This window comes from Glandiceps talaboti, chromosome 20 (assembly GCF_964340395.1).
Source record: "Glandiceps talaboti chromosome 20, keGlaTala1.1, whole genome shotgun sequence".
NCBI classification, from domain to species: Eukaryota; Metazoa; Hemichordata; class Enteropneusta; family Spengelidae; genus Glandiceps; species Glandiceps talaboti.
In genome coordinates this window covers 8,328,794-8,347,159 of record NC_135568.1, presented here as the reverse complement: position 1 = coordinate 8,347,159, position 18,366 = coordinate 8,328,794, and the positions used below count along the sequence as shown (strand labels likewise).

General features: G+C 36.9%; 2 protein-coding genes across 3 annotated transcripts; both read left to right on the top strand.

Moving 5' to 3' along the window:
• The first annotated feature begins 4,289 nt into the window (after nt 1-4,289).
• On the top strand, nt 4,290-10,168 carry LOC144450667 (ras-related protein Rab-5B-like). Of its 2 annotated transcripts, none has more exons than XM_078141315.1 (6): nt 4,290-4,497; nt 6,294-6,555; nt 6,968-7,119; nt 7,403-7,525; nt 8,409-8,502; nt 8,854-10,168. In XM_078141315.1, the coding sequence occupies exons 2-6, from the start codon at nt 6,402-6,404 to the stop codon at nt 8,952-8,954; spliced, it is 624 nt and encodes a 207-aa protein (XP_077997441.1). In that variant the 5' UTR covers nt 4,290-4,497; nt 6,294-6,401; the 3' UTR covers nt 8,955-10,168. The 2 variants fall into 2 exon arrangements, with proteins under 2 accessions (XP_077997441.1, XP_077997440.1); XM_078141314.1 differs by having other exon boundaries at nt 4,290-4,505.
• Nucleotides 10,169-13,451: 3,283 nt separating this feature from the next.
• LOC144451042 (ras-related protein Rab-5A-like) lies at nt 13,452-17,570 on the top strand. Its single transcript, XM_078141800.1, has 5 exons — nt 13,452-13,584; nt 13,924-14,075; nt 15,609-15,731; nt 16,788-16,881; nt 17,458-17,570. Exons 1-5 carry the CDS (start codon nt 13,452-13,454, stop codon nt 17,568-17,570), a joined length of 615 nt encoding a protein of 204 aa, XP_077997926.1.
• The last annotated feature ends 796 nt before the right edge of the window (nt 17,571-18,366 follow it).

The following is an 18,366-nucleotide window of genomic DNA, read 5'->3' as shown; positions in this document are numbered from 1 at the left end:
CATATTTAGTCCTGATGGAAAAGTATAGTATGATATATATGTAATCATTATGTACAGAGTCCCCACCCAGTAAACAAACATACTTACAATTTTTCCTTTCAAAAAGTGACTTTATTGAATGCAAACTCTAATAAGAAAGATAATGACACAGTATTGTACAGAATATTAGTCTTTCTACAAAGGAAGTACCAAGACTGTTGTATTTGGTGGTGTTGTAGCTTCTTTTTATCTTCTTCATGTAACGCTAAGATATCGTTGTCTCTAGTAATCCTTGTCACTACGTTCTCATGGCCTCGTGTTCAGTAATGAAAATTCTTTATCATGAATATAAAGCAGGTCATGATCCCCAGATTTGAAACACTTAATCAACGTGAATTGGAAAAAAATAAATAAAGAGGTTATCGTGTTAATCATGAATTGTGTAAGCATGTATCAGTGAAGGCTTAGAATCATTTTGTAGAAACCATGTCGGACTTCCCAATCAGTTGATTTCTCTCCATTTACATTTTCCATGCAACTTTGAGAATTTATAGACAAGGATAACCAGTGACTTCTTGTATACATTGATCTCTTGCCACCCCCACTGCAGTGCTTCTTTGATGCAGCTCACTTATTCCCATTAGAGAAGTGAGTGCAAACCACTGTATGGGAAGGGATGATCAGATTCCATGTTGTGTGTGTGCTGGATCAGTTATAACTATGTTTTATTCATTCCACCCCATTACAGTGTGTTTGTGGTGTGGTCCATTTAGGAAACAATAGATGTGTGAGCACTGGGACGGGAGGGGTGATCGGATTATGCATTGAGAGAGCGTAGCGAGTCGGTCACAACTACTTTGTGTTGGCAGGGAATGTTGTGACAAACCCTCGAGTGATTTGCTTAGTGCTCACAAAGAGAAGCCATCTGTGTGTGTTGTTTTCCTACCCACTTTTGTAGATCCGTATGTGAGCCTTATGCAATATTTCCCAGACTACTCATTGACTATTAAGTTGTCCTAAGAACACAGAGTACATTGGAAAGCTTTATTCAAACAGAACCATCTGTATTCTGGAATTTTTCGTACATCTCATAGCTGAAGTCATGGTGAAATCTCTAGTATGCTGATGTGTACCAAGATCCAACTTAAAGGGTCATTGAACCAGTGATACTGTAGTTTTCATGTGACCATGGAATTTTAGTATGTTTTACAGACAGACATTTATTGCGCAATGAAAACATACCATAATTCACAACATTTCACAGATACATCTATTATTATCATCAGATATGTGACATGTTTGTGTTGTAGTGTAATTTAAGCAAGACATGTTGCTCTATTTACTTGCAATATATTGTCAAAATCCTGGCAATAAGTGTGACAGTGTAACTGAAATTACTAGACTGTAAAATGCACTGTCCTTGTCATCCCTTCCCCTTTGTAGAAAGGGATGATAAGAGCGCCCTCAGTGTCTAAAATTACATATTATGGAAAACATTGTAATTCACAACACTGACCATAACCTATAAGTAATATTCAGTTGTGTCTCAGAATGAGATACAATCGTGTCGTAACTTTTTTCTCAAGAATGTGAGAAATTGTAGTGACTTGTTTGACGTCAGCAGTAAACAAAAACCACCACCACTACTAGCTTTCCAGTGTACTCTTTGTCATCTCAGTCCATGATCACATGAAAGTAGCCAGAGCTGTAGTACATAGCTGTCAAAACACATATACAGTTCTGATGCCTGTAACCAGTCTGCTATGGAAGACCATTGAACAAAATTTTTTGCAAAAAGTGCCTCGCTCGCTAAGTCCCATGCACCAAGAGTTTTATTGAGATAAGCCTAGCCAAGCTATGTAAATACTAAGTCTACAATACACAGTAGGTGTATATCACGTTCAGAGCTTGATGTGTAGAGATGTAGCTAACATAAGAGTTTGTTAAAGGTTTGAAAGTAAAAGATAAACACATGATGGTTCTTGAAAAGGTAGCCGGAAGTTTCTTGTAATATTTTGGGACAGTAGGGTAATTGTTTGCTTCCTATATTCCTTCTCGTCAGCCATTCTGTGCTGTACTGAATGTATATATTAAAGTGTGAGCTTATATGCTAGCGAGCGAAACTAAGAAAGATGGATTTCCATATTCGGTTATCGTCACGATCATGGAAGTTTTGGTGTGGGTTGAAAATTTGGGTAGTGTGTGATGCCCTTGTAGGTGTGTACACAGTATCAAGTTTGAACTCTGACAACTATATAGAAGCCTACAGCCGAGATCATAGTTTTGTGCAATTTACAGTTAATGACTGAACCAACTGTTGATTTGTTTCCCATTGAAAACACAACTAAGTGATATCCTGGATGCCCGTTTATGAGGTGGTAATAAAGTAACTGCAACAGTGTGTCATGGAAGTGTGATAATCAAGGTTACCACACATAGCACATTAAGTACCAAAAACAATCGGTGTTCTCTCTGACAGTGAACACAATGTCCGAGACAATTATTCAATCAATGTCTTTACCCAATAAACTTTGTCTGTGAATGTTACATTGTAACATTCTGTGTGTACCAACTACAAGTATCATTGATACATAATACACATATTTTCAATGATGCTGTCACCAAGCAACAGAGTCCGAGGAGAATGAACTGGTTTAGTTATAATGATGTTGCATAGCCTGTAGTTTGTACAACACTATGATCTCGGTTGTATTAATAACCCCAACGCTCTCCAATTTTAACAAGCATCTTTCTGTATATTTGTCTCTTCCTGCCCAGACGAGATTGCTTCTACCACTTCCATCAGCTCTGTCACTTTCAATTCCATGCAATGTTGCTACCAGCAGGTGACCAACTCTCCCGCTACTGTGCCATGTATCTTTTTGTTCCGTTATTTACAATGAGTAGTTTGGGGGTGATAAATCAAACCTATTTTGTAAAAGTCAAACCAGACATTCTACAGCAATGATGTATGTGGCATGTAATGATGTTTTTTATAACAATATAATGCTTCTGACTGTATACAACAGACAATAAAGCTTCTGGTAAAGAAAATGGAGTATTTGGCTGGAGGTTATTGTGTGTGTGTGTGTGTGTGTGTGTGTTAGAAATGTTATGCTGTGGAAAGTTTGTGTGGCCGCAAGTCAACTGTATTGGATTAGTTGTTTGAAGTGGTGTTTGTGGCATTCTGTAACATGGTTCGTGTGTGTGGGTGTGTGGTATTACTGTAACATGGTCCATGTGTGTTTGTGTCATTACTGCAAGATAATTCATGTGTGTGGTGTTACTGCAACATGCATGGTTAATGTGGGTTTGTGGCATTACCACAGGGAGCACAGGAACCATGATACAAAGAAACAAACATGCATGGGTAAATGGAATATCATTTTGTACTCGTGTGTAGCTATCTACATGTATATTTGGACATGTCATGTATACTATTGAAATAATTCTTGATAAACACCATCTACAGTTCACCAATTTGAAAACGCTTATTGATGAAACTGAATATTTATAATATTTTGACAAAACTAAAAATTCGAGTAGACTTAATTATTACATTTATGTAAAACACTTCTAAATTTATTACAGAAATAAAAACAAACTGCCATGTTCAGTTCAAGTACAGTCTTTCTATAGTTCAGTTGTTTATAGTTTGTTTCTGCACACAAAACACGCTACACCAATCAATCACCCCCCCCCCCCCACACACACACACACACATTGGACATTTCCAAAAGTGAATGAACCCCCCCGGCTGGAGAAAATGAATGGTCCCTAAGACGTATCTCTACATCAGCCGTTGTGGGCGCTATTGGAAGAATTAACAAGGACGCGTCTGATGAAGTGTGTTACTTGTCTGTGGTTTTACAGTGTAAATACTAGTAACCATAACAGACAAGTGGTGTAATGCTCCAAATCTCTTTCAACAATATCCCTCAGCATTGTTTGGGCAAGGGTTGAATAAAAGGGGTTAGATGAAGCAGTCTGTGATGTAGACTGACATATTATTTTAGTATTAGAATGCAGTATAATTATTATAATCGATTGTTAATTAAAAGTCCTTCGCATACCGCATACTTTGCCAGTATAAATCCCCCCCCCCCATGAAATTTATTTTCACCTAACCCCCACCCATCCCATGATAAGGATAATTCCCTTACTGTACAAACGATTCGAACTACACCAGTTGTTTCGACTAGTTCATCCAATCAGACGTATGATGTTCTTTGTCTCGCATCATAAACAGTTGGGGGATTAACCACATGCCTATCTGGTCCCATCACGTCTCTAGTTAGTGTGGCTGGGGTTCAAAGGTTACGATGTGTACTGTACTCTGCTATCTGGACTGAACACACAGATACAGACATATTGTACAGGAATAGGAGAAACTCCGAGGGGAATTTTCAAAGTCACTTTGTAAGCTGAGACCTTGACATTCAAGACAGTTCATCTTCATGTATTTAGGAGACCATTCAGCCAACCTAAAAGTGACAGTGAAAATCTGTGAATATTAAGGTAAAAAGGTAGGTCGAATACCAGAACTTCAGAAGTACGTTTTAGCACCCTGCCTTATTCAGGCCGGGTGTATCGTTTACATGGGGATTCCAGTCAGATTGTCCGAGTCAATCTTGTTACATTTGAAGAAACTGAATGAAACCGTGGTCAGGATCAATCTTTGTCTTTACGCTGGACTATGCCTGGCGAACCAGGCATAGAACTATTCGGGATGAGATGCATACAGTGTATGTCGGGAAATATGGTGTGAACCGTGAACGTGTCACGGTTCAGTGCAGGTTGTGGCATAGTTTGTACGTTCACAAATGTCGACATGTCAACAATGGTGAACAGTTCAGCCATGCATAGTATCAACAGCATGGGCTATGGTGTGGCTCATTTGACAGGACTCGGTTGCTTTCAGACTTTGATTAGAAAATCACGACATAACACAAAGTTCATATCATTTTACAGTACAGTACAGTTACTCGTAACTCGGTTGCCAATGCCAACAACATGTCTCACAGATCAAACAGTTGGCCTATAGGCGAATTCACAACAACTTTCCTCAAAGCTGCTCTCTAAAATTGGGCACGAGAACAAAACTATGAATCCAGTTTACAGTCACATAACAATAATCCTGGCAGAATATTCACTTCCGTATTGTATTTGCCGTGTATACGGTTGCGTTGCATGACCCCGGCCCGTCATCCATTTCCGTTGTTTTGTGTCATGCGACAGTGAGTAGTTGAACTTTCCTACACTGTACCCTGAACCAGGAAATGATTTCGTCATTACTAGGGTACCGGACTTCTTTATTTAGAAGTCAGTCTATTATTCAAAATATCCAAACACATAGGAAAGATTTATTGACATTTATACAGCTGTAGGCGTAGAGTAAATAAAGACTTCTGCAAATCTTCGAAATTAATTATCTCCTGAACGCCCGATGACAACAAGTAATATAATTATATCCTATTCGGTCTATATGGGAAACCAAAATGAATGATTTATAACGACCAGTTAAGTCGTTTCGAACGTAGAGTTTAAATTATGTTTTTCATGTTTTGTGTTTTTTATTCAAACAAGTGCATTATACTGTGGACCTACCGGACTCGCTCCATCTCTAATACAAATGGTCGCTCAGGAAATTAAATAAATAAAAACCCAAATACTTGTAGTAATTTTTTTGTAGAATTGATATTCGCCTTACAAGTCAGGATTTCTGTTGTGGTTTAGTTCTTAGCCTCGGCGATTAGCGTCAAATGTTGTCTAACAATTTGATATGACGTGATTGTTACGAAAGCTGAATATTAATGAATAACTTTTTTCCCATGAAAAACTTGTGCGAAGCAAAACGAAAACTTAGATGTGATTCGTAGAAATTATGATTATGTTTCACCGTTAGCTTTAAAGTTTCGGACAAATCTGAAAAAAACCTGAAGTGTTTTGTAGTAAAAAAAAGTAGAATCAACAAAGTTGAATGCCGTAACACATTCCACAAACCATAGTCACGTCTGTTTTCGCGTATACGGATATTTCTGCCGAAATAAACAAATGGTGAACTAAAGGGATTTTAGTATCCATGGATACCTTATCCCTCAACTTAACATTTTTTAACTCACTTTTGTGGATGGATAACATCGTCATCGTTAAGTATAAAATACAGTTCCACTGTCACAGCGGTATTTCGCGATGAAAGTGAAAGTGTAAAATTACTCCTTTTTAGCTATCGATCCATATCATACATATAGATTATTCGTACTGATCCAGTAAATATGATGTGCGTAGTAACTGTTTCATTTCTTGCACAATAGACACAAGCCCCACCGGTGACCGACCCCAGCCCCACCGGTGACCCACCCAGAGGATAATGATTGGCACTATTTTATTGAGTCAAAGTTAATCGTGTATAGGGCCGTAAAATGTCCGGAAAGAGCAAATCGTCGAAGGAGTTTGAAGGGAGAACATCTCATTTCAAACTGATCGTGATTGGAAATTCTTCAGTTGGAAAGACAAGCTTGATTACACGGTTTGTGGACGGAGAATTTAGTACAAAGCAACGAACAACTATTACAGGTACGTGTGTATTGACTTAGGGTGCACAGATTATGGACTATATTGTATATAAAAGGTGCAAACCACCAACATTTAGAGTGTCTATTCCTATGTTTATATATGATGAATCGCAGGTTTTAGTGCACTACTGAATGGGATCGATTGAATTGTGAAGATCCGAATATTGAGTATTATATCTTTCAAAATGTATTTTCAAACTTTCGCCATGTGCGTCATGTGTCAAATTTTGTATTCCAGTACCCTTTCCTGTATATGACTGCTTGAATATTAAATATATATTTGTGTTAGCCTGTCCCCTTCCTGGATCTGTCACGTTACGTACGTTACGTACGTTACATGATCAGTGACGTAGATGGGCAATATTTGTGTCAGAGGATTAGATTTTCACCACTTTGTATTTTTCGATATTCAGCTACTCAGTTCGCAAAATCGATACGTTTGACTGGAACTACAATCCGATTTGAAATCTGGGATACAGCAGGACAGGAGCGATATAACAGTATGTCACAGATGTACTACAGGGGATCTAGAGCTGCAGTTGTCGTCTACGACATTACCGATGAGGTCAGTGTATATGCTGACTACGGGACACAAGTCCGCCATTTCTGAAAAAAAATTGTCAGCCTATGGCAACATTTTAAAAAAATGTGTTTCCACACAGACAATGAACAAACTTTCTTTTTTTCCTTGTCTGTGGTTTTGTTAAACTTACCAAAGAAAATAGATGCCAATCTATCATAATTCATCGAAAACGAAACTGAAAGTCGCCCTAAAGCTCCGTCGACATCATTGTCAAACAAGTAAACATTACCTATACCAGTAAGCTAATTGAATATTCATTTTACAGAAAACATTTGCACGTGCGAAGGCATGGGTTAACGAGCTGCGGTCTCTGGTTGGTCAAAATATAATAATAGCACTAGTTGGCAATAAAACGGACCTCGCTTACAAAAGGATGATAGAGTATGAGGTACAGTACCATCTTTGTCTTTTTAACAATTCTCCTCTAGCTAAGTGGTCTGTCTCCTCTAGCTCAGTAAGCCGGCCTCTAGCTCAGTGAGCTGAGCCTCTAGCTCAGTGGTCTGAGCCGCTAGCAGGGGACCACTGTTGTGTAGTCCCATGTCCTTATTTACCACAATATTCCCAGTTTGCCCTGAAAATGTAACCAGAATATTAAAAGAATATCCATTTGCTTATTCTAGACTATTTATTCTCCGCTTTCTCATTGTTGAGAAAAAATACAAAATCTTCAACATTCAAGTTCAGTTTAGTATGTATGTATGTATGTATGTATGTATGTATGTATGTATGTATGTATGTATGTATGACGTATGTATGTAAGACAGAAACAACCTGGGACAGTCGAGAAAGTTTTTTTCTTTTTCGATGTTTTTTAAAATTCTGCTTGAATCTGAGGCAGATAATCATACATGGTATATAGGTCTTGCTGAGAGCAAAATATCCATTATTTGATTCACACACAAATATGCTATTTGTATAGAGAATGAAAGAAAACGACAAAGACAGACAGAGAATATGTTTTGAACAGCACATTTTTGTGCCATAACTATCAACCGAACGACAGTCACCAACATTCAACTGCAGCCCCCCCCCCCCCACAATCACCACCACCAACCCCCTCCCCAACATACTGAATCTGCAAATATACAAAAAATCGTACATGTTACACTTACGTGTTAAGGAGCAGGAAACAATCAACATATATAGTGACCAATGTACAGTGTAAATGTAAGACTGTGTGTATGATAAATAACATATGTACACTTGTATGAAATTCCTTTGAAGTCACACATTCATATAATATATGATACTACCATTCATTTTGATGATAGGAAGCAAAAGCATATGCAGAAGACACGAATGCCATATTTATGGAAACTTCAGCAAAGCAAGCCACAAATGTAGACGAGATATTTTTGGAAATAGGTAGGTTGTTTTACTGATGACGTCATGTGTATACAAATGTATGTAGGAACATACAATTAACACGGAGAGAGAGAGAGAGAGAGAGACAGACAGACAGACAGACAGACAAACAGACAGACAGACAGACAGACAGACAGACAGATCAAGAATGACAGACAGACATGGAGAGAGACAGAAGAGACGGACAGTGAAAGGACAGACAGAAAGTGGAAGAGTGGGAGAGAAAGACTGGGGCAGAGAGTGGTGTAACTCTTGTTTGTGTTTGTATGTGTGCGCGCGCATGTGATATTTAGCTGTATCTGAACAGATATTTCTCCCCAGCTAACCTCTCGATATTTTGTTTTCTTTCAGCTAAAAAGTTAGAGACAGCTGAACCCGACGCTGGAAATCCAGGTGCAACAAGGTTGAGCAGTGACAACCAATCACAATCAAAGGGGTGTTGTCATTCATGAAATTGTTAGTTACAAATATAAACTGTGTTCCATCTCGTGCAATTGATTGAACATTCCACCTGTACCTATTCCAGAGTCTCGGTGTTACTCAGCGACTATACTTTAACTCATATGGTTGTAGTAAGTCATATATTCAGAATTGCTCCTAGAAACAAATGTTTAGATAAACTGGATAATACGTTTCTCATTGAGAATAATTCCAACACCTACCTCATGAAATTACCTTCAATGGTGATTGAGAGTTGATGGACAGCATCAACCAATAAGAAATGACCTTTGAAAGACAGCTTCAACCAATAAGAAATGATGATTGAGAGTTGATGGACAGCATCAACCAATAAGAAATGACGTTTGAAAGACAGCTTCAACCAATAAGAAATGATGATTGAGAGTTGATGGACAGCATCAACCAATAAGAAATGACGTTTGAAAGACAGCTTCAACCAATAAGAAATGATGATTGAGAGTTGATGGACAGCATCAACCAATAAGAAATGACGATTGAAAGCTGATGGACAGCTTCAGCCAATAAGAAATGACGATTGAGAGTTGATGGACAACCGATAAGAATTAAGTATTGAGAGTTGATGGACGACTAGAACCAAAAGGAAATGACAATTGAGATTTCGAAGGACAACCCATAAAACTTGCCCTTTGTCTGGTTTGGGTTATCTCTACTGAATAATAGTGATAGAGTAGAGTTTTATGTAATACTACGGAAGAGAGTTGGTTTAATACAACTATGGCAATGGTTTGCATCCTACTCCCGGTGACATTTAGTCAAGAATATGATCTTATCTTTATTTTGACGATATTTTTGTGTCTTTGTCTGCGTACACTCAATTTTGAAATCAGCCGGATAGCTTAATGTAAGACATTTAGTATATAGAGCTTTGCAAGGTAGATGAGCTTGTTTGTTTGTTTGTTTTGTAATGCATAGTAATTTGGTAAATTTGTATATTCATTTATACATTTACATATCCTGTATATCTTTCAAATTTGCATCAATTGGATTGAGCTTATACACACAAAAGAAACCGTCTTGTTTGATTTTATGCAAATACGTGTGTTTATAAAAGTAATTTGCATATAAAGATATGATGGGTGTATCGTATTAAACAGGCAATGCTCAAATGAAATTTGTCCTAGTACATTATACATATGCATATTATTGGAAGAGAACATTGTCTGGCAATCTAACGATGTCATTTATCACACGATATGAAATAAATTTGTATATCTATAATCATATTTATTTTCCTGTCATATGTATGCCAAATGGAGGGGGAGGGGTGGTGGATAGATTGATGGACGGATGGATGTGTGTCTACATGTTGATACATTTGAATGGACACAACCAAGCAAACTTTCCATACGGATGTATTTTTCAATTATTTCATAATAGTAGGTCGACATAATAAATGGAAAATCAAAATCACGGTTGTGTCTGAAGTACACTCTGGGTACATGCCATCATATTGAATCCGCTTTTAATTCCATTACTTTCAAGAAGATCGAGTCTGGAAGAGATACGCACAAATGCATACTTGATTTTTTTTGCTAAACATGAAGTTACAACACCATAGTATTTTTACATGTAACAGGGCTAGGCAAAACAGTACAGTGTGGAAATTTCCAATTCTATAAACATTTTATTGTACGGAGATTCTGAGATATCAGGCTTCTTATGGAACCCAATGAAGTAATGTCCAAAAGAGATACGGTTTCCACACTGAGCGCTCTTTGCAATATATGGCCTACAACATACAATCGAAATTTGGTTGAGGAGATATAAATTTGGTCGCCAAAGTTATTTTGGAGCCATTATTTCGTATATAAGAACTTTGACAAGTGTAGTTTTCTATAACCAAAACTCTTCACTGACCATTCGATCATAACTTTTCGTTTATCGACGTAAATATATACCTTTCATTCTATTTTAAAACGTTATGTTTGCTCATTTACGAATTGTCTTGCCAGGCACTTGTGTACTAACGAATGACTAAACTTCGTGAAACTTAGCCTCTATATACTATAATTTAAACTCGAAATACGATATATACAATCGGAAGAGTTTATTCGGTGATGTCAGGACAACGAAAATCGACGAAAAGAGCTTAGGGTTTAGATTAAGTTTTCCACTCCTAGTTCTCAAAACATACCTTGTGTAAATTACGTGTGTTTACCTTTTTGTCGGCAAAGTGACATGAGTTACGAGACTAACCTTTGACCTCTGAGCTCAGTACAATCATGACAAACTCAACCAACACTTGATCATACTGATACATGCACGTCGTGGCAGACAGAATATTCTTAGACTTTAACTGGAGGACATGCATGTAACGTGTAAGTGTTTTTTTCTTTCAACGTCCATGTATTTTGCAAAGTGGAAAAGAATTCCTTTGAATATACAACATTGTATCTGTTCTCAGACAACTACTGTACACATTATCTACTTTATAGATATAAGCCACAGACAAGGTATGTGATAAATGGTGTTTATCTGAAATGACATGACTGCACCATGGAGATCGGGGACATGGTTTCAACAAATATTTACTTCTATATCTGTTCTGTGGCATTTTTTACCAGTAGGCATCGGTGTTGCAGCAAGTTAAAAGGCACTCCAAGTCAAAATGTATTGTATTTCGTACGTAGTGGGAACAACACAACTACATGCTAGGTTATTGCATCCGCATTCCTGTCTATATTCTGCATACAATGTATATACATGTACTAGTAATATATTACTGCTACGGCATAAACTCGTGACTAGGCATTATTCGGTCAAGCCATGGTCACACAATAGGAAACGAAAGACAGGGGCTGGGGTTTCCAAACATAAGCATTAGCTATACCTTTACGTTCATAATGCTTTGTTTGGTGGTGCTATAGTACTGAAGGTCGTCAGTTTCCAAAGAAATGGTGTGTATGCTTTCAGAGAATGGCATCCTTGTTGCCCCCTCCCTAAAGAACTAGGTAGAACTCCCCGGTAGCCAGTCCATATACATACTCAAATTGTCAAGTTGTTCACGTGTACAATAGTCAGCGGGGAGTCGTTTCTGTTCTTTCCTTGCGAGTGTGCGAAACGTATGTATCTTAGTCACGTACAACCACAGTCTGTGGTACAATTGATCATAGATTGTTGTTTTCTTATTGCTTAGAATGCCGTTTTCTTAGGAAAATATCGTACGAATCTTGCTGCTACAAATGTATCAATCTCTATACTACTAAGAAATATTAGTAGTATAGAGTCTCTTCCCTTTACATGTATATCCTTTATAGGTCTCTTCCCTTTACATGTAGGAATATATATTAATCAAAAGGTTGTTATATTTAGTCTGTAGACCTGGAAAACAACAATCTATGAAATATTACACGCCCCTGTGGGTACAACTAGACTATTGAAAAATCTAATAAGTTATGCAATCCACGGTATAACAATACATCGTTTTATATAGTGACAAGTCAGCCCACGTTTCAGCGATTACTCTATATCGGAAGCGACTGTTGCCATGGTTTCAATTTCGCACATTTATATCCGGCGTTTCGATAGTATGCAGTTAGAATTCAACATTTATCAAGAGAAGTAAATAAGGTCGTCGCTATCAGCTTTTTGTCACACAAAAAATTGAATAAGGACTCAAACATGATCAGTACTCTTACGTCACTACCCTGAGTACTATTTTCACTAGTCCTGCTTCCATGACGGTGCACGAGTCTGTATTACTGACTTGAGGACAATTGTCAGAATCGAGTCCCGAATTCCTCCGTATGCAAGCAGGACTATATTTTCACGATCAGGCAACCAATAGTGTATTCACTGAAAAGTCAAATTGCCCATAAAGACATTGTGCAGCAGTGGTGGATTTTAAAAAGTACTGTAACAGTAACAAGTTGAAAATCGTCTTCGGGTTGGAAGCGCTGTCTTTAGGGTGCGGACCCATTGGTTTAATTACACCTGGTCCCCATATTATGTGTACAGACACAAAAATACGTTTACCAACAGGTGATTCAATACTTTTCCAGAATTTACTGTATAATGAATCAGTCTTTATATCTAATAAATTAAACAGTTGTTCCATTCATGCACTTGTAGCTTGGGTAGCTCTAATAGTTCAGTTTATAATAACAATTGAAGTAGCTGTCATTACATGTCTTGATATTGTGTCAGGTGCAGACACAGGGTCACGTAATTATCGCTTAGATTGCCGTTTTCTTAGGAAAATATCGTACGAATTCTGCTGCTACGAATGTACAAATGTATCAATCTCTATACTTTTCTCCTTACAGGTAGGAATATATAGTCAAAAGGTTGTTATATTTAGTCTGTAGACCTGGAAAACAACAATCTATGATTACACGCCCTTATGGGTGCAGATACACAAGGGGGTCGCCGATCAATCAATATACTCAACGCTGTCAACATCACCCAACAAACGACGGCGGAAGACTCCAGGAGACTTACGGTAGAATAAATACCCACGCTTTGACAAAATGTCATCGAGTAACAAAACTAGATTTCGGCAGGTTAAAGTGGTTTTATTAGGAGACCATGGCGTAGGAAAGACGAGTATAATACTTCGACTGGTAAAGGGAAAATTCGGTCTTTCAGAACCCACATTAACAGGCAAGTATTCACGTAGATTTAATAATAGTAAAATCTAGTGGTATTATAAAATGGAAGAGTAGGGGACGGGTACCAGCTGCTAGCTGGTTATTTGTAGATTACAGACAGAACCGTTGCGAAATCTGCGTGAACTATACAAATATATATAATATACTATATGATTTGAACTGGTGTTGGTTTGTAATTATAAACCAACACCTGTTCAAATCATATTAGATATTAAATAATATTAAATAATATCTTTCAAGAACAATTGATTTATAAATGGAAGATAAATATTCATATTTATATGCATCATAAGTTCATGACAATAACAGTTACGTTTCTACTATTCTGCAGCCACTTACTGGACACAACGAGTCTGTCTGAATAATACCGTGGTACAGTTTCAAATCTGGGATACTGTAGGCGAAGAAAAATATCACAGTTTAACAAAATTGTACTTCAGGGGAGCAAAGGCAGCCATTGTAGTCTACGATGTTACAAAAGAGGTAATAACTTGTTACTGCTGGAGACTGTTTGCATCACTAGCGGGCGCTGTTGGCAGATACTAACGTTTTTTCTTCCGCAAGGAAGAGATGTATTTAGTGGGTGGAAGTCTGTGTGTCTGTGTCATCGTTTTCTCCATAATGGCTTGCTCAATTCAAACGAAATTTTGAAGACATATTCCGTAGGGTAATGGCAAGACTTGATTGGGGTTTGGTAAAAGTCCCGTGAATATTAATGAGCAATTTACGTAATTAATGGTTTTCAGTAATTAGGCTATATCTCAAGAATGCAAGCGTCAAATTCATTAACTTGGTACACACATTTGCGATACGAAAGCGCACTATTACTAATGTAGCTTTTAGTTTTAATAAGTTATTGGCATATTTTCGGTAGGCCACAAAAAGAAAAAAAATAGTTTCTGGTCAGGAAATGTTGTCTAAAGTGGTGTGACTTTATCCCCATTTGTTAAAAGACGACTGCCTCAATTCAAACGAAATTTATTGCATGTGTTCTGTAGGGTAGTGACAAGAACTGATTAGGTTTCAGTAAACATCCCATGAATATTAACGAGCAATTTACATAATTAATGGTTTTCGGTAGGCTATATCTCAAGAATGCATGCTTTAAATTCAATATAATTTGATGCATACAATTTTGATACCAAAGCGCACTTGTCCTGAAAATATTATTGATGTAGCTTTAAGTTTTAATAAGTTATTGGCATATTGTTGTAGGCCACTAAAAAGGAAAAAATAGTTTCTTGTCAGGAAATGCTGTCTAAAGAGGGTGCGATGATGCACTTATTTTTTTTTTTACATTCTCAACAAATGTTAATCAATCTACTTATCATTGCAGTTACTGTTCTTTTTATTTAGTACTTTACAGCAAGTGTGTATGTGGGGCAGATGTCAGGCTAGTTCATGATTAGTTTTTCAGTTGTCTTCACTGGTGGCAATTAATGTAGGGAGAGTTACTTTTGTTTTTTCCCTTTCATCTACAGACTGAATTGGCTTACGGAAGAAAAAATTAACGTGGGGAAGGGGGGTATTTAAGTGATGGGCGCTGACCAGAAACAATTTTTTTTGGCCTTTAAATCTCTTTCTACGGTGAGTGCTATGCTACAACGTTCTATAAAGCTTCACATTACATGTTGTAGTTGGCCAGGAGATCACTAACAGCAATGAGCAAATAGCAATCAATGAGAAAAAATAACTTATTGCATATGTTCTGTTGTATTCCAACAATTGTCTGTAGGACCGACAATCTCAAAACTTTGTGCCCTAACGGAAGGCATTCAGTTTAAATCTGGTGTGTACTGATTTATTGAACCTATTCAGTGACTGGCTTGAAGGTGATAGTCAAGGTATCACGGAAACGAGGTATTGGTAACAATGCACAGGGAAGGGGGCGAGGGGCACTCCCATAGGAAGGTGAACATGTTGCCCCAATGGACAATTTTTTTTACAAGTACGAGATCATGAAATATGTTGATATATGTGTATAAGTGACTTATGATGATAACTTCTATTTTATAGGACTCGCTGACATCTGCAAACTCCTGGATTGAAGAATTAGAGAGACAAGCTACTGCCGATATGGTGATAGCGCTAGTGGGCAACAAGGCTGATCTTATCGATAGGAGATTGATCAAGAATAAAGTAAGGGGCAAGATCAATAGTTCAATGTAGGATAACTTAAACAAGCCTTCGTGGAAGAGATGTTGATTTTTAGCAACAACATGGCCACCATTCAGTAAAAATTGACATGAGCTCCAAGAATAACAATTGATCAAGTATCTCCCTGCTTGAACACCAAAACTGAAGACAAATGAACACCACTGATTATATGTGATATGCAAGAAATTCATGTATTTTGAAAAGGTCAAAGTATCATAAGATCACTTGTATCTGGTAATAGAGGTGTAGACACTTGAACGAAGTTTGTATTATAGTTTTTGAGAAATTATTGATTTAGAAATTCAAATATGGTTGACATTTGATCAATTTGCATATTTCACAAAACAAAGTGGCGTGCATATGTGCATGGTATGAGTGAAATTGCATGTTACATGTCTGAGAAATAACATATTTATTTAGTTATGGACAGACAGATGCATGGACGGACAGAGGCAGCCCGTTGTAATGTAATTTAAAACTAAATTCTTTTACTTTAATAGGTCTCAGACCCCCCCCCCCTTCCTCTAACTAAATTGACCCAAACTGAAAATTGTTTCAGACAGCACAATCAATTTCAAATCAGTATGTAGTGCTGTGAATGCCAAGCCAGTATGTAATGAAGAAAAAATATCTCTCTTTTGTTGACACTTTATTTTAGTGCCATACATTTTCAAAGCGAACATTTTTGAATTATGTGCTCCAAGAACTCTGATATGCCTACATCCCACTTTGCCATGGTTCCTTCCACAGGCGATTGAATTTAATCAATATATATTGCCAAGTAGTATATATATATATACCAAAACTATTACGCTCTGCCACTGCGGTATAGAGCACTGTAGCAGATTGATACTCACCAAGTTATATATATATATATATATATATATATATATATATATATATATATATATATATATATATATATATATATATATATATATATATATATATATATATTGTATACACTTACATACATACATACATACATACATACATACATACATACATACATACAAGATTTATTCAATATCTCCACAGAATGCACAGACACTTGCCAATAGTAAAGATTTAATATTTATGGAAGTCTCGGCGAAAACTGGCATGAACGTGAATGAGCTGTTTCTTGCACTTGGTAAGTCAGTGTTTAAAATTAAATGAATTATTAGAAACAATGTGTTACCAGTATGGAAATTGAGCTTTTGGCCTACTACTAAAGATAGATGCAAACTAAAACTGTTGCTGTTCTATATATAAATACATAGAGTACACAAAAGGTGCCTTTGTTGTGTGGATATAATCACTCTGTAATCAAGATAATGTAACCATTGGAAGTTCTCAAAATGTACCCACCCCTCCACACACAATGATCTATGTAATTTCCATGGCAATACCTAATTGTGGATTCATCATGTGAGCTGATGGCATGATTTAAATGTCGTATTATGTATTCAACCAATAACAGAGTATGCAGGAACGCCATTCTAGACCAGTGTGACACAGCTATCATTTTTAACTTGTTGGACGTGACGGAGCCAAAATTCTAAAAATTAAAATGTCAGTTAAGATAGTGGAAATAGTGTTATAGCGTTAGTCCTATACACGTCTACAGGTAGACTACGAGAATCTGTAGGAATGAATCCCTGGGCTGAAACTAAACATAATGCATCAAAACTCTACATTAACTGTATTAATATTGTTGTTTTTACAGCCAAGAAGTTTATTGATTGTGAACCAACCCCTTTGGATGAAGAAACGATAAAAATACACTATAATGATGAAGCAACAGCTCAGCCAACTTCAAAGAATTGTTGCAAGTCATGAATATTATCTGTGTCTTGACCCTTGACAAATATTTTCTTGTATATTGATTCGGTTTAATAGTGGACTAAAATATTAGTTTTATGTAAGTATTTACTGTGCTTCCAATCACAGAAGTAGTATACTGATTCAGCACATCTGATTTTAAGAATTCAAATCCAAGTTCTTGACCAGATTTAAACTGAATGCCTTCCGTAAGGGTACAGTCTTGCAATTTATTGATTTATGCAAGAAATTTAGCTCTATATCTGTGATTTTTCAAGTCCCAATGAAAGTTAATTAGTTGTCAAAAATGTTGTTCAAATGTCCACCTCCTATTCTCGGCACAGGAAAGCTTGCCATCCTCGACTTCACTCAGCTTTTGTGATCCCTACACATGCTTTGATTTTTTTTCTCATGTTTGTCCAGCCAATACAGACTGCAGATCCAAGGGGAAACCCAAAATAACTCTGCCTACATTAATTGCTACTTCCGAGAAGACAACTGCACAACTGATCATGAACAATTAAAAAAAAATTTGCATTGTCACACCAGTTTTGACAGTGTTTCCTGACCAGAAACAATTACCGAAAATATTCCAATAACTTATCAAAACTAAAAGCTACATGAATAATATTTTCAGGACAGGTGCACTTTGGTATTGCAAATGTACGAACCAAATTGCATTGGATTCGACGTGTGCATTCTTGAGATATAGCCTAATTACCGAAAACCATTAATTACGTAAATTGCTCATTAATATTCATGGTATGTTTATCAAAACCTAAATAGTTCTTGCCATTACCCTATGGAACACGTT